The sequence below is a fragment of the Lagopus muta genome, chromosome 1 (assembly GCF_023343835.1).
Source record: "Lagopus muta isolate bLagMut1 chromosome 1, bLagMut1 primary, whole genome shotgun sequence".
Classification (NCBI taxonomy): domain Eukaryota; kingdom Metazoa; phylum Chordata; class Aves; order Galliformes; family Phasianidae; genus Lagopus; species Lagopus muta.
Genome location: NC_064433.1, coordinates 86,499,171 through 86,516,199, shown reverse-complemented (window position 1 = coordinate 86,516,199; position 17,029 = coordinate 86,499,171). Strand labels below are relative to the sequence as shown.

At 34.0% G+C, this 17,029-nt stretch overlaps 1 protein-coding gene across 6 annotated transcripts in view; it reads left to right on the top strand.

The window, feature by feature from the left end:
• CBLB (Cbl proto-oncogene B) overlaps nt 1-17,029 on the top strand; it is a 123,236-nt gene that overhangs the window by 88,364 nt on the left and 17,843 nt on the right. For all 6 annotated transcript variants that reach the window (XM_048965705.1, XM_048965685.1, XM_048965715.1 and 3 more), the window contains 4 exons: nt 2,244-2,447; nt 7,857-8,042; nt 11,630-11,995; nt 14,458-14,552. In XM_048965705.1, the coding sequence (XP_048821662.1) occupies nt 2,244-2,447; nt 7,857-8,042; nt 11,630-11,995; nt 14,458-14,552 (851 nt within the window). The remainder of the gene's footprint in view (nt 1-2,243; nt 2,448-7,856; nt 8,043-11,629; nt 11,996-14,457; nt 14,553-17,029) is intronic.

Genomic DNA, 17,029 nt, shown 5'->3' with positions numbered 1-17,029 from the left:
TAATTGCCAGCATAATGCCTCATTAGATATGCCTCAGCAGTCCAATACAGATGTTTTCACTAAGTAGAAAAAATGTGTTATTTAATAAATTGAGTAAGCAATATCAGATCTGCATAGAATGCCAAGGATGATTCAGTGTTGTTCACCTTTAGGGAGAGCAATTTCTCAATTAAGTCTTGGTTTAACAATCTTACTTTTGTATTATGCAATAAAATGAAAATTTATTCCTAAGGAACCTCTTCTGTAAAAACCTACTGTTTTGGTCTTAATGCTAAAAACATATGGACATATGTACTATGTTGTAAGGTTCACAATAGCTACTTTCTCCACGTTCTAAAAATGTGGGCAGAACTATGTATTCATATAGAATTTAGCTCTCAGTCTTAATTTCATTATTCATACTGTTGAATATGAGTCTGCTGTTGTTGGTTACTCGGTATGTTTTGATGAATTTGTAACTTTTGAAAAGAGAGGAAATTGCTAGTACACAGCTATTTGAAAACACTGATACAAGACAGCCTTGCAATTGCAAAGCTCTGTACCTTATCTATACAGATATTTTGTTTGGTATTTTTGTTGTTGTTGTTTCTGTTTTGTTTTGAGGTTTTTTTCTTTGTTTTTTAATAACATCGGCCATTAAAATGTATGAATAAGGGAGAATTTCTGTTCACTTGACAGTGATTACTTCAGTAGATCCATAAAACTTCGATGTATTTTTTTTGAGGTAATCATAAGTGATGTTGACTGCTTCTTTGTAATTAGGATGCAGCAGTGTTAGAAGTAGATTACAGGAATCTTTGCATACAAAATGAAAATCCAATACTAACCCTGTAAATATATGTGATTGTTGTTAAGAGATATCATTTATAGTTATCTGGCCCCAGTTCTTCCACAGGCTATAAAAACACCAGTCAGTTCAGTGAGAATTGTCAAGTGTTCTTGTCAAGTGTCAAGAAGAAAATAATACTGGGAAAAAAAAAAAGAAATCTGTCAATAAATTATATATTTATTATTATATAATAATTATATAATATCATATATATATAATATAATAAATTATATATTTATTATTACATAATAATAAAGAGAAATCAAAAAGCTGTGCTTGCTTGATGACATTTCAAGACAGTTTACTTTAGACATTTTGGTAGGTTGTTTAAAATTTATTTTTTTTATTTTCATTATAGAATCATAGTGCAGTTTATTTTGAAAGGGGACCCTAAAGATCATCTTCTTCTAACCCCTATTACGTGACTATGAATATGACCCAATGTAACTTCTGAATTCAGATTGAATTATTTTGATCTCTTAAATCTTCAGGGATTTTTTTTTTTTTAATGGGATTTTTTTTTATTTGGTTGGTTTTAGTTTTATGTTTTTTGTGGTTTATTTTTTTGTTTTGTTTTTAAGATCAAATCAACATGGTGCCTATTCATGGAAAAAATATATATATTTCTGAAATGGATAAAAATAAATACAAATATGGCTGCTTGAAAATCATTTAACACATTATACCCCTTAGAAATTAAAACTCAAGTAATTTGTTTTTCTGATAGCAAAGAATCATTGAATTGTCTATGTTGAAGTAGACCAGGACCGTGAAACCCAACCTGACCTCCAAGTAATATCACTAAACCCTTCATGCCACATCTATACTTCTCTTAAAAAATGTGTGAAGACTGTTCTTTGCTTTACATAATTTGGTGAAAATGTTATTGAGTCCTGTTTTGCTATTTAAACGTCAAGAAAGTTTTCACCCTTAAAATTCTGAATGCATATTTCTGAATGTTCAAGATGTACTGCGTAAGGGTTCTTCAGAGAATGAGAACTGCACACTCTGAAGCTGATTGGTATTTTCTAAATAAAAATTAAAACCAAATATTTTGTATTTAATATAGGCGAGATAAAATAAAATGCATTATGTCTATCTGCACACCTTGCCTTTATTCTTCTGAAGAAGTATGAAAATTGTAATTCAAAAAGGCAAAATTATTTTTGATGCTCTGTAAAGATAACAGTTCCTTTTTGGTTAGTTATTTTTAAATGGAATGTAGTGATTGGAAGATAGCTTTAAAAGCACAATCATTTTACTATTAGCTGCTGTGAAATATCTATGAAACTTGAAGAGATCCAAGAAAGGGGCATTTTTGTATAGAAAGGTAATGACCTTATATTTTGCATACTTTTTAAAGTGCTTCTTTTTTATTTTTAATAATTTATGTGCCTTTTCTGTTCTACTGTAGGAATCTGATGGCCAAGGCTGTCCTTTCTGTCGCTGTGAAATCAAAGGAACTGAACCAATTATTGTGGATCCGTTTGATCCAAGAGATGAAAACTCCAGATGTTGCAGTATTATCGATAGCTTTAGTATGCCCATGTTGGACTTGGATGATGATGATGATAGGGAGGAGTCTTTGATGATGAACCGATTGGCTTCAGTCCGAAAGGTATAGTTTCAAATATTTTATAACAAATAAAGCTGTATATTTTTAAATAATGCTGCCTGTGACTAAACAATGAGAGACTTCATTTCATGCTGAAGATTTCAGAAACTCATTGAAAACTTCTCAGGGTGAAAAGCAAAATGCTTTGATTTTGCAGCAAGAATACTGAAAGTGAATAGGAAAAAATTATATATATATCTCGACTCTCGTGTGATGTGAATAGAATTAACTTTGTTCATAATGGAGGAAGCAACAAATGTGTTAGGATTATACGTGAGCTTATCCATTGATAGTAAATATTACTGTTTGTAAAGATGGCTTGGAACCCAAATCATATTGCACATAAGTGCCTCTTTGTCATACTTCATGTAAGTTATCTATAATTTTTTCTGTAATATAAAATGGATTTTATTAGGTAATTTTAGAGGGAAAAAGCTGAAATTCATAGGAGCGTTGTGTTTCTGGATGTATTTGTTCTCAAAGTGCTCTGTGTTCATTTTTGGGATTTTTATATTGATTGTGGAAGATTATATCACAAATGAGAGCTGTCATTAACAAAACTTTATATTGTTGGTTGTTTGCAGAGTTCCTCTTGTATTTTAGCTTTGAATAATATTCTCATTGGCCATATAACACTGAATTTTACAGTGCATTTTCTATATTTTGCCTTTTACTGAGGTCATCTAGATTAAGTAGTTGACTTGAAATTAATTCTGTAACATCTTACTCTTCCATTTCCTTATCATTGTATGATAAGGAACCTGAATGCACCTGTCATTTAATATGCATACTTCCAATAATCTTTCCTAACCTCTTAAGTCGTATGAAACATTCTTGTGTATGTAATACAACATAGCCTACTCTCAGGAACAGTTTATTCCTCCTGATGAGACTTAAGTTGCAGTCTGCACCCAGACCTTTGTGAGATAGCCTTGAATTGATAGACTTTTATAACACTATCTCTTTTGTGATAAGGCAAAAATGCATTAAGGTTTTTTAAAAAGAAGGAGCTGTAAGCTTTAAAGTAAGAAGTCTTGTTTTCAGTATCTACTGTTTGAATGCTTAGATGTTTGCTGTTTTTATGTCATTAATTTTGTTGTTCAATAAAAAAACCTACTATTTATTTCTGAAGTTTTAGAAACAATATTTTTCACTCTTTTTTTAGCCAGTTTAAATCATTGCTTGGAAATGTTGAAATGCCATGTTATCATGTGATTTTCAGCTGCTGTTGCCTTCTAAAAACTGTTACCAGTGGTTGTAGAGTTATGCTTTTAAGTAAATCACCATATGTAGCATATATTGTTATTTGTGCACATTTTTTGTTTTGTAATTCAGCCTTGTCTAAGTCTTAAGCATTATTCATTTTTCTTGTTAAATAATACTTCCTCGGAGCCTAGTAGGAGAAACTGCAATATTTTGTAGGATTTTACCCTCTTTGAATTTGTCTTTTGTTTCTTGTTAATGCTGTTAATATAAACATGGTACTGCATTTTGGCTGTGTTATGGAGTCATTTGGGATGTAGAAACAATGGAGATGAAAGGACACGGATAATCATTTGCAGGCAAGTTGATAGTATAGTTATTTCGTGATCCTAATCATCACATTGGTCAATTCATATTTTATTGCAAGGGTCATAATAAAGATGCCAACCCTTGAAAATCAAGTGGGTTCATTTTCTCTCAAATCATCTGGCTTGACCATGTGATAGTATTACTGAGGAAAATCATCTTGTTGTATTTGGCTGCTAATGAGTTGGGAACTTAAACCTGATAATCAGTGAAAGCTCCAGTGACATAAGCGTTCTGAAAATGTGGAGCTTCAAGATGTGTTCCTCAAATTTTCAAATCAGTCCTTATTTTCTTGAATGCCTCATAGGAGTTGCATTGTTGTTGCCTTTGAGACTTGTACTGAAGACTTTATGAAATTGTCATTAATGTGTAAGGAAGATTAAAACTTTTCATCATCTCCTGTACCTTTATGAGTTATAAATATAAGTTGGATGCCATAAAAATACAAATTTTGAAGTTTATCTTTCTATCTCTGAAATACAAACAGTAAGTGGTAACTGCATTAAATCCCCAAGGGACCTCAGAGTTGAGAGTGTTATAAGGAAAAGAATAATCTATTATTTAATGGAGTGAATATATCCACTTTTAAACAAATGAATAATTGTTCTTATAGGTGTTGTGTATGAGGCAGCAACAGCAGCAGACCAACGGTATCAAAGGTTTCAAAGAAATGCACTGCAATTAGTCTGTTTATTGGCCTCATCAAGCAGCTTTTTTTAATTTCAAAATTATCTTCAGATAATTCTTTATGAACCAAAGTGGTGCCAAAGCTTCTGCTAATTGTCTCATCACTGAGAATTTTCTAACTCTGTAGTAATCAATGTCAGAAAAGAAACTTAAATTCACAGCTACTGGGGGAAAACTGATACCACTATTTCCCAGTAATAGATATATCTGATTAAATCATGCAGCTGTGTTCCACACTGCAGTCCAGTTGCAAAAATAAGTCACAGCTGCTTGTCCCTTGGCAGCAGTTGTGCCAACTAGATGAAATCCAAGTCCTTAGAAAGGAGCCTGTGTTCTTTTCCTTAATTACATCTTTATTGCACAGGTCTGTGTTGCAGCAGAGCCCCTTTGTATACTGAAGGTCTGTCTTCTGTCATGGCCAGTTCATTTCTATTCGTTTGTGTCTTAATTGCTTGTTTTTCCTTTTTCCCATTGTGCTGTTCTTGTTACTCCTTTATTTTTCACTAACCGGAAAATGCATGGAAATCTCCAATAGATAATGAGCAGAAAAAAATTCAAGTATTTTGTCCATAGCAAATGTTTCAGGTTTTTTTAAGAGGTTGCATTCTGTGTCAAAAATAGTACTTGTTAAGTACATCTGTTGATACCCTGACATCGATAAGAAATGCAGCCATCTCGTTTGAAAAATCAAACAATTATGCAACTAGACAGGTTGGACATAAAAAGAAATGTACTTTTTTTAAAAATGAGAATGTGAAGGAAATCTGACAGTGAGTACTGAAGAAAATGTTTGTTGCTGTGGGATATTTTTTGTTTGTAGATTTTAACAAAGAATCATAGTTTTTAGTTTCTCCCAGCAAAGTACTCTCTCATACTTCGACTCCAAACAGTTGAATGGGTTAAGCTTCTTTATAGGGTGGAGTAACTGTTAAGTTTTATTAGCAATTTTCTTTTTTCTTCACATGCCTCACAAGTTATTAGATAGCCTGTTGGCCATCACTGGTTCCGTTTTTGACCTACCATAAATGAAGAAACTTATTACACCACTTCCATTTATGTTTAATAATTGTAATTTTTTGGAGGTGTGAGATCTACTTGTTTAGATCTATTTAAAAAAATGTTGAGCAATAAATAAATCTTCTGTCTGATGCTGAAGCCAAAGGATTGAATATATTACATTAATATGGCTTTTGGTGTTTAGGAATGCTTGGTGGAGATGTAACTGAACTTTGAAAACTAATACTATTCAATGACACAGTGTTTATTAGGATATTTAACTGATGGATGCTTTCTATTACGGCAAATGAACTGACATTCACTTTATAGTCAATTTATAATTCTGGTTGCTCAGGCATGCCTGCAAGATAAGTATCTAGCATAGTTATTCATCTAGTTCCCTTTTCATAGTGATCAGTGAGGGTAAGCACCTCACCTGTCTTTCATGTATTTATCCTCCTGGCCTTACAGTTGAGGTCAGGGACATTCATCAATTAAAGGAAAAAGTTAAAATTAAGTATTGAATTCAAGTCACTTAGTATGTACATTCTGTGAAGAAGTACTAAGAAAAGAGAAGCTGGGAAGCATCTGGCAGACATTAAGAGTGTGAATTTTCAATTGCTTAGTCTCTTGAATATGCAGTTGTGACACTGACCTTACACTTACAGACCAAACAGTAAGATAAAAAGTGTCACAAAAAGTCATTCTGGCAAAGGAGTTGAAACTCAGTCTTCTAGCTCTTCAACAGCTTCTTGCTTGTCCCTCTCATTTTTTTTCTTGCCTTGTAATACGGTTGTGGCTTCTATTTTTGATGGAAATCTGGTAGCAGATCCCAATTGTATAGAATATTACACTAAGATGTAAAACACAAAGTATTGAGTTAAGAAATAAAATACTAGATCCTTTTGCCTAGATCTACTTTTGAATTTATGGAGTTTTCAGACTCTTCAATATAGTCAGTATATTTAAAGAAAAATAACTTTGATTTCACTCTATTGAAGAACTTCCTAGTCCTAATCTCTGTTGTAACCTCTCTGTTGTAACCTACATCTGTAGGATGTACCATGTTGATGTCAGAAATCTTATGAATGGAGGGGAAAATTGTGATCATAGTGGTTTAGCAGATGCATTTGCATGAACAATTTATGTGCTTTATATAGTAAGAAGACAGTCTCTATAAGCAAGTTGCATAGTGAGAATACTCAGTGCATGAGTGATCTGAATCTGATGACTCCTGTGAATGTCGTGAAGCTACTTTAACTGCTGCCAAAAATAACACAGAATGGCATGAACATCCAGATTTACTTAGTGTATGCCGATACAATTACAGTAGGCTCACAGGTGTGCCTTGAACTGATTTATGCAATAAATTGAACTGCATGTTTGAACTCACCCAGTTAGTTGAAAAACTGCAGAAGTAGGTGAAACGTAGACTGAGGAGTGAAATCTTTGATTCTGATTGTAGTATAGCATATTTTCTCATTTTTTAAATAATTAAAAATGGTATTTTTAAAGAACATTCCTCAACTTCCACTGTGCCTATGAATTTGAAAGGATGAGTCAAGGAAAAGAAATCATGATTTGTCACTTGAGAATGATATTTATCAGCTAATCAATGAGGAAGGAAATAAATTCTTTGTCTACTGACTTGATGATTTCGCTTAGTAAGTTTTCAGAAGACTTATTCCTTTTTTTTTTTTTTTTGTGGAGATATGATATAACAATGGGTTGTTGTTAGCAGACAATATTATGGGCATCTGGCTTTGAAAGTTGCACATAGATAATTATGAGATGGAATACTTATTAATGGAAAGGTTATCAAGAGTACTACTGCGGTACTACTGCAGAATCACTTTTTACATTTGTTGTTGTTTCTTTTATGATGGCAAGAATTGCTTGTTTAAACAAATTACTGGAATATATTTTCTTTAATTTTTATCACAAATTAATATAGTTTTGAGATACATGGACTTTTAGACTTCTATCCACTAATCAGGATCTGAGTACCTATACATGAATTAAGAGTTGTGAGGTGTCCATTATGATAAATGACTATCAGTAAATGCCTGGCAAGTATAAAATGTTCTTCTTACAGAATGAAAGTTATTTACTTGATCATCAGGTAAATTCCAGTAATTTTTTTTTTTTTATGTCTTGAAGTGCAATGAGAGGCAGAATTCACCAGTGACTTCTCCAGGATCTTCCCCTCTTGCACAAAGAAGAAAACCACTTCCAGACCCCCTGCAAATCCCACATCTTAGTCTTCCACCTGTACCTCCTCGTCTGGATCTTATTCAGAAGGGAGTAGCACGGTCTCCATGTGCCAGCCCAACTGGATCACCAAAGGTAACTCTTACTGACCCTTATTTCTTTATACATGAAGATTCACTAAATTTATTTGATTGTTTTCAGTGTGAGCATGCTTGCTTGTTTTGGAATATTGACTATTAAGAAATTTTGTGTGTGTGTTATCTTTTTCAGGGGTTTGTTCAAAAAGACTTCTAATTCCTTGTTGCTTAGCAAGGTTCTCAATTAGATCAACGTTGATGAAGTCACGTAGAGATTCTTGTTTCCTTGTTTCCTTCAGTTGACTTTGGATATGCCTGTCTTGCATCATAAGTTACATAGTCAGATGATTACAGCTGCATGCATTGGTTAAATGTGACCTGTTTAATCTGATGGTTATATTATACCTAGTTATACTCAGAATTTTAAAAACATCAATTTAACAACACTGTTAACAGGTCAATTATGTAATAAACCCTGATTTGTGAAACCAAATAAAAGTGAAAATTTCCTGAAAGTAGATTTAAAGGCCTTTATCTCATTAAAATTTCATGTTGTTCTCTGATGGTTATTTGTGCTCATTTGCACAGTACTTCAACAAGAAAAATATGTGCAGATAGCCTGCTTTCAAAACTGTAAGTGGCATATATTATGACTCAAGTTTCAGGGGAAATAATAATCATAGAATCTTTTGAGTTGGAAGGGACCTTTAAAGTTCATCTAGTCTACTTCCCCTGCACTGATCAACGAAACCTACAGCTTGATCAGGTTGCTCTGAGTCCAGTCCAGTTTTGAATGTGTCTAGGGATAGGGGCCTCCACCACCAATCTGGGCAACTTGCTTCACTATTTAGTATAGAGTACTTTTTCTTACATACAGTCTAAATCTCCCCTCGTCCTCTTCTCTCTTCTAGCCCCCCTTTAAATATTGAAAGGTCACTCTCAGGTCTACCCAGAGCCTTCTCTTCTCCAGGCTGAACAGCCCCAGTTCTCTTAGCCTGTCTTAGTGGGGGAGGTGTTCCATCCCTTCGATTGTTTTTGTGGCCCTCTACTGGACATGCTCCAATAGATCCATGTCTCTCCTGTACTGAGGACTCCACTATGCACACAGTATTCTACGTGAGGCCTCATCAGTGCAGAGCAGAGGGGCAGGATCACCCCTCTCAACCTGCTGGCCACGCTACTTTGGGTGCAGCTCGGGATATATTGGCTTTCTGACTGCAAGGACATGCTGCTTTCTCATGTTTAGCTTGTCATCTAGCAATCCTTTTTGGCAAGGCTGTCCTTTGTTCTCACATCCTCCAACTTGTATGATAATCGAGGTTGCCATGACCCAGGTGCAAGACCTTGCATTTGGATGTGTTTGTTGAACCTCATGAGGTTCTCCTGGACCCACTGTTCAAGCCTGTCTATGTCTCTTTGGGTGGAGTGTTGTCCCTTGGGTGCGTTGACCGCACCACATAGCTTGGTGTCATCTGCAAGTTTTGTCATTGATTTCCATCTGTTCATTGAGCCATTGACCACCACTCTCTGAATAAGCACTCTCTGCATATGGTCTTGCAAGAAGTTTCATGTCCATTGAACAGAACACCCATTAAATCCAGATCTTTCCAATTTGGAAAGAAGGATATCTGAAGTTAATGAATTGTGTACTTACTGTGTTTTTTGAGGGTAATGATGCTAAAGAGTTAAAGAATTTTCAAGTAAGTATAAAGCAAAGCAGCTATGTTTGTTGCTCTCTGTTATGAGCTGCTTATTTTAATAGCTGTATAGAGAGAGGATTTCAATTCAAATTTTGATCTTAGATGGTGAATTCAAATTCAAGTTTTAAATATGAATTAAAACTCGTCTGTTTATAGTAATCCAGTACGAAATACCTTTTTGGTACTCTTAGGTTTTTGCTTCAAGCTTGAAAATCAACTTTTTGAAGTTCTGATGGTCTATAATTCAGACAGAAGAATAGAAGTTTGAATAGTTTCTTTATCAAACTTCTTTAATCACATTTTTATGTTATACAAGGGAGATTGCAGCACATTGAGAATATAAACTGAATGTTTGGCGTATCTCTTAAAATATACTTTGATAAACTATTTGTACAAAATTAAAGACTTTTAAAAAAAAATAGAATCAGAAATATCATTAATATCACTTCACGTCTTTCTCTTAAAGTATTTTGAAAATGCTTCTGTTTTCCCATAATACTTTTCCGTATATACATAAAAATATTTTGGGAGGTGCACGGGAAACAAGATGGGAAACAACAAGCAATTGCAATTTCATGCTTAAAAATAAAGACAAGTTGTTCTACCAAGACTAATATTACAGTCAAAAGCTCTACCTTTTCTTCAGTGGGAAACAGCAACAACAAAAAAATTTGGATGACTCCTTGCTGCTTGGTTGCTTGGGTTTTCTTTCTGCCTTGACAGTCAGAATTGATCTTTTTCTTAACTAGCATCTTGATTAAATACTTCTTTATTTAATATAATAATATTGTATCCTATTTATATGAATTGACCTGCAATAGAATAATGTTTTTGGGTTGGTTTTTTTTTTAACATAAATAACATCTTGAAGAGTCGCACTAAAAATACTGGTGCCCTAACCAAATACTTTTCTTCCTTTGAAACTTTCGTGGCCTCACTCTCTTGAACTGGTAATATTATGCAGACTTGCCAGAGTCCAGGAAAATTACACATTCAGAGAGAAGTAATCTTCCCTATGCTTATTAATATAACTGTAGGAGAAAAATATTTCCTGATAACCTAGGAAGAACTGGCTTAAGCATAATTTTGTATAATGTTTCTAGTAATTCTCTCCTACTGAAATTCTTTTGTTTTTATCAGATTTATGCTTTTAGAAACTATACATAGTTTAGAAAATCTACATACATTTTCTTTCTGAAAATTTGGTTTTCTTTTTTTTTAGTATTTTTGCACATAATTTTGAAAAAAGTTTTACCATTTGTGACACAGTTCAGTTCTGAAAAAGGAAATATGCTGGCAAAACTTGTTTGCAGACTATCTAATTGCAAACATAAATACATACTAAAAATGCCACCTGAAAAATTGAACTGCCATTCTAAAATATTAGACACTCTAATAATGGTTGTCATATGAAGAATGGAGTCATACCTTCTTGTATCAGCAAAATCAAAACGTTTGTTTTCTCTTTCCACTTGTGCCCTCATCAGTGCTTATTTGTATTTATTTCGTGGCAGAAATATTTTGCTTTTGAATGAGTTTTTTTGTTTTTTATTTTTATTTTTCTTGCATCCAGATGGTGTATTTTTTTTAACATTCCTCAGAATTCTTTTCAACAGCTAAATAAGTGATTCAAAGTAAGCATTATGGAAAACAGAAGAAAGGATTCTAGAGAAATGTTATCAGTTACATAAGTTTGCTGTAGCCAATTGTCTCTCTTCTCCTGTTCTTCCTTGGTTCTTCATTCAGCAGAAATCAGGGTATAATTTCTTGAAGAGAGACTGTGTAGTCTGCGGAGTTGAAAGGGAAAACTAATTTATAACTTACTGGCAGGTTCTCTTCCGGTGCCTAGAAAACACCTCTATTAGGAATGGTAAGACTATTTGATCATGAAAGAAGTGAACACATGTATATTTAACTTTTTTTTTCTAAACTTGGTTTTCTTTAGTCTTCTCCTTGTATGATGAGGAAACAAGACAAACCTTTGCCAGCACCACCACCTCCCTTGCGTGATCCTCCACCACCCCCACCAGAACGACCTCCTCCAATTCCACCAGACAACAGGATAAGCAGACACTTGCATCATCCAGAAAGCGTGCCTTCCAGAGACCAGCCAATGCCTCTTGAAGGCTGGTGTCCCAGAGATGTGTTTGGGACAAGTCAGTTAGTAGGATCTCGAACGGGGAGTGACACTTCTCCCAAACCAGGACTGACTGCAATTTCAAACATGAATGGAAGGCACAACCGCGTAAGTTCTGAGCAAGGATTTATGAGAAAACACAGACGTCATGAATTGCCTGTGGAAGGTGCCAAGGTACGAAATTAGGTGAATTTATTGAAGTCTTGATTTGATATCCTACTGCAGCATTGTTTTCCTTGGCTACAGTGCTGGGGTTTCTAAATCTTTCATGTTGGTTATTAATAATATGCAGGCCATAAATAAATGGCTTGTTACATACTGCAATTTCTAAAGCTACCATTCATGAGGGTCTAAGATAAAATCCAATTTTAACATGAAACATTCTAGAAATGGCTTGGAGAGAAAATTTTAGATTTGCTGTGCTCTTTCAGCAAATGATTTATACAGTTGGGGCATAACAGAAGTTAGTTATGCAGCATCTCAGGTCAACTTTGAAAATGCCTAAATTATTTCTGTGTTTGATGATCAGTGCTGTAGCTACCTCTGTGGAAGGTGAAGGGAAAACAAGGTGACCTCTTAAATCTATAAAGTACATCATATACATATATGATATTTACAAGTACACTAAAGTTGTTAGCTATATTGTGTACTTTAACAAAAGCTAAATATTCTAATGATCAGGTGGTCTTAATTATCTGTGAAATGTTATTTTCGAAGGAACATTAAATTAGTGATGATCTTCAGTATAATCTAATGGAAAAGATCTAACCTACCTTGACCATAAGAAAGAAGAAACAAGTGCATCAAAAGCCAAGCTAAATGTGGAATAGTATGTTGTATCTTTACTACTGACTATATGGGCAGTAGCCTTGAAAATGTACAATGGCACAGCTTTCGTTGCATTGTTTGGTTTGATATTATCATCAGTACTTTAAACTTCATTCACGGTAATGGCAAATACCTTTTTCTTTTTCAGTTGTTTACAGTAATGCAAATATCTTTAGCTGGATTTTTCTTCCTTTGGATTTAAGTCAGAGCTCCAGCTGCTGGAGTTGTATGTTGTTGTAATTTCTCCGTAGCATTTTCGATTTTTCTCGGACAAAAGTCCAATGCAGTGTCCAATAATTCATTTTGAGCTATGAGGGTGTTTGGAACTTGCAGTCTTTCCACTGATTGTCCAGCTTGATTTGTCTGGGAGGCATCTGCTTGTCACCTAAGAAGTATGATTGCCTGTCCTTGGCTGCACTGAATAGTATGTCTAGAACTATGGTGTTTTTGCTATTAAAAAAAAAAAAAATAGAGGATTGTTTCCATTTGTTAATTGAAGATATCTGAGAGATTAGAGAGTGGAGCAGTAGTCCTAGTATTAATCAGCTTCAAATAACTTGCAAGACTGTGTACTAGGAGAGGCCTGGGTTTGAAAAGAGAGCAATTGGTGATGGCCTAGGAAAAAATCCATATTTCTGTTCTAATTGCTACTTTATCAAAGCAGCTCAGTATTTCGTTATAGAGCGGATTATAAATTCGGTGTTGCTGCTCTTTTTCTGGTTGAAAACTGTATAGCTTGTGCTTGTGATTCAGTACAAAAGTTAGAAACCATCACTTTTTTTCCTTTTCCCAAGTTCACAGTATTTGTTTATCAAACGCATATCATGATAATTTTGGAAGTGTGATTTTTAAAATTAATTTATTATTGGTAAAAAGCATTTATTTATGTGATGAAAAGTCCTTAAGAAGTTCATGGTACTATGTGTTATAAGAATGTTCTTTCATCAGAACTGAGGTAAAGACCAAAATTTTACTAAGAACTAGACTGTAGTTTTTAATATTATAGATTTTCATCTGCTTTTAAACTACACTGGGTTTATATCTTCAATAGTACATTCAAATAGCCTTTTAACATTCCAGTTGTGGTTAGGCACAGTATTGAGGCAGATGGAATGAATACTTCTCAAATCAGAATAACTACTCGGTGTGGAAGAGCAATTGTAATCTAGTAGAATTATACAGGTATTTCTTTAACCAAATGTTGTTTGAAATGTCATGTTCGGTTAATAGGTCTAAGCCACTTGATTAAATGGAGTAACTGACAACTGTGAATTACTATTTGAGGATGTATGAACATTCTCAAGGATAACACTTCATGAATTTTCAACCCTGATTCATTTGTCGATCACAATACAATCATTTTGCTCTTGGTTATGGCTAAGAATTCAGAAGACGATTTTACAATCTGCCAGTTACAGCACCACAGAGGTTTAAAAAACAGTGTTTAACATGCTGTTCCTGTTGTTTTCCATCTGTACTCCATCTCTGTTGCTTTCATCAGTTTACAATCTTGAAATCCTAATTTTCCCCAAGTGGTTCAGCTGTAACTGAGTGGTCCATCTAGTAACTGTGACAAAAAACTTCCTCTTTTGGTAAAACTTAAAGTTAGTATGTTCTACAGCTCCCAAATGGGGTAAGCTGAAATTAATATGAAAATAATCACTTGAGTGTAGTTCTGTCGCATGAACTCCTACGAAAGTTTTAATGTGTAGCCCCCTCAAAGTCTGTTTTGTAATATCTGGTTGAGGATCATCTGTGGTGATAAATGGGAGGAGAGACTCACTGTAACTTTCGTGTGATTTTTTTAGGTATTTTCAAATGGTCATTTGATAAATGAAGAATACGATGTCCCACCACGGCTTTCACCTCCTCTTCCAGCTGCTTCCACCATCCCTAGTATAAAGTAAGTTAACTTTTAACTACAAATGTAGTTGGTTAATTAATGTCAGATAATAGCACTGATTCTGTGATGCTAAACGGAAAATGAAAAAAGAAAAAAATAATCATATCTATTAGTGACATGTTTTCCATGATGCTTTAATGTGTTTTGACAAAGGAAATGTAAATTTATTTTAAGTAGAAACAATTCTAATGTTAATTGGACATACTACGTTTCATAGCAAAAGAATACTTTATGGCAGATCTTGCTTGTAGGTATTTGGCAGTGGAAGTAGAACCTGTCCATTCCATTTTGGTTCTACTACTACTGAAAAAGTATGATCATAGCTATCTATTGCAAGAGATGAGAGGTTCTCAGGACAATGCTAAGCATAAAGAGCATAATTTGTGTGTGTGTGCACGTGTACTCCATCTCTAATCTAGACATGTTTACTGGACTTTTTACACAGAGAGCTTTCAGTCATGCCAGTATCAGTAGCTGCAAACTACACTGTGTTACAGCAATATTGTGGTTTATTATTATTTATTGTGGTTGTGTTTAATTGGTCCTCTGTTCAGATTAATCTCCTTGGACTGACTGCATCTTCCATGATACACAGAGCTCCTGGGTTGTTCCACAACCTATCAATCAGAAAGAGAAAGAATTGACTGTGTTGGACAAATTACATACTTTAGTATTCTAAAGCAAATTACTGGATTCTAAAAAAGGAAAGGTTTTTATTTTTTATGGTGTTGGAATAGAAAAAATGAAAAAACATTGTTTCATGAAAATCTCATTTTTGCGGTTTTTTTTTTACAAATATATCCTAGAATTAAAGTATGTCATTATACATCATTCACTGAAAATGCTTCAGTATGTTTTCACAAAGTATTTTGCCTCCTATTAAATTGACTGCATTAAGCCTTAAATAATGTGTTCATTTATAGATTTGGTTCAAAATACTCATGTTTTCCCAAACTGCCCTACTGCAGTCAGTCTAGTTCAAGCTTCTCATTTTTCCCTCCTCTCTGATCTCTGCATAGTTTTGGTTTGAGAGCTGTTTCTTTTATACAGCTCTAAGGCATTTTTTTCCTTGTTATTTTCATAAGTCTGTAGCTTCTAAGGTTTAACTGGAAGATACATAGAGCAGGTATGAAATGCCTTAGTCTAAATAACGATGAGGCAAAATTATGTTTAGTTGGAGCTTCACAATTCCACAATTCTGACGTCCTTGCTTGACTTATTTGATCATTTTTTACTGAATGCACCATAGCAAATATTAACTTTTTTTTTTTAACTGAATTGCATAGTTTAATATCAGTATTGTTTTTTGCTTGATTTATTTTTAATGGCTAATTTATTTTCACTTTGTTGGATTTATTATTATTATCCACACATTAGTCATGGAATGTTGGACTCGCATTAAGTAAGCATCTACTGCAGTCCTTACTTGTGAAAGCAGTTATTCCTTTATTGGACTGATGTAATTATATCAGGTTATTTTTAGCAGTTTTGATCAAATTGCTATTTTCTTCTCAACAAATAAAACTTTTAGGTTAAAAATATAAAACAGTTCTTCCCTCAAATTTACAAATTTTCAAGGTAAAAAGTGTTTGTTTTTATTCCTATGAGTGGGTCCCATTTTGCTGTAATAGTAAAGATTGGTCTTAAAAGTGCTATATATTATAGTATTATTTACTCTTTTCTTTTTTAGTATGTATGAAACATTCAATTCCAAGTACCTTTTATATTCCATACATATGTTAGGAAGAGGTAGTTGCCTTGAGGTGGTTGAGGAAAAGTACACAGAAAGGTATTTCTCCTCCTGCTATCCCTTTTATCCTTGCTAGCTGACCTTGAATGTGAAGTCATGGTTCCATTAAAGGAAAATGGAAAAGGCTTGGAAATCGTGGCTTCCTTGAAATCAGTCTTTGCTGTGGTGCTTTTAGAAGTAGCGCTGCTGATACAAGGGTTTCTAGATATCTGAGAAAGCATGGTATGCAGGACTTAGCTTGGCAAGCTTGACAAATCAGTGAGTTTGGATGTAACATCTACTCTCAGATAATTGTTGCATGCATTGCACCCTGTGATAAATAGAAAATTGTATACTCTATGAACAAGGGCAAACTCTTTTATATATGCTTATGTTTAAGGGTAAATATGCACTCAGAGGTGGTATTTTAGAAGCATCTGATAAATCGACTTAATCATGTGATCTGTGTAACAGCATTTATTTTGTTGAAACAATGATAGCTTAATAACTTACTTTTGAGCTCACTATCAACTATTTATTTGCACAAGGCCTGTAGAAGAGCTGATATTAAGAAACTGATGTCTGTACGATACATGTTATGGGTCTGCAGTTCAAAAAGCTGTAGTCTTGTCCCATGAATTAGAACAATCTACAGCTGTTGGAATATCTTAGTGGCATGCTTGGAGTGTGTCTTAGATTTATGTTTAATCTGAAAGATACTGAAGTTGTGCATTCTTTAGTGCAAATT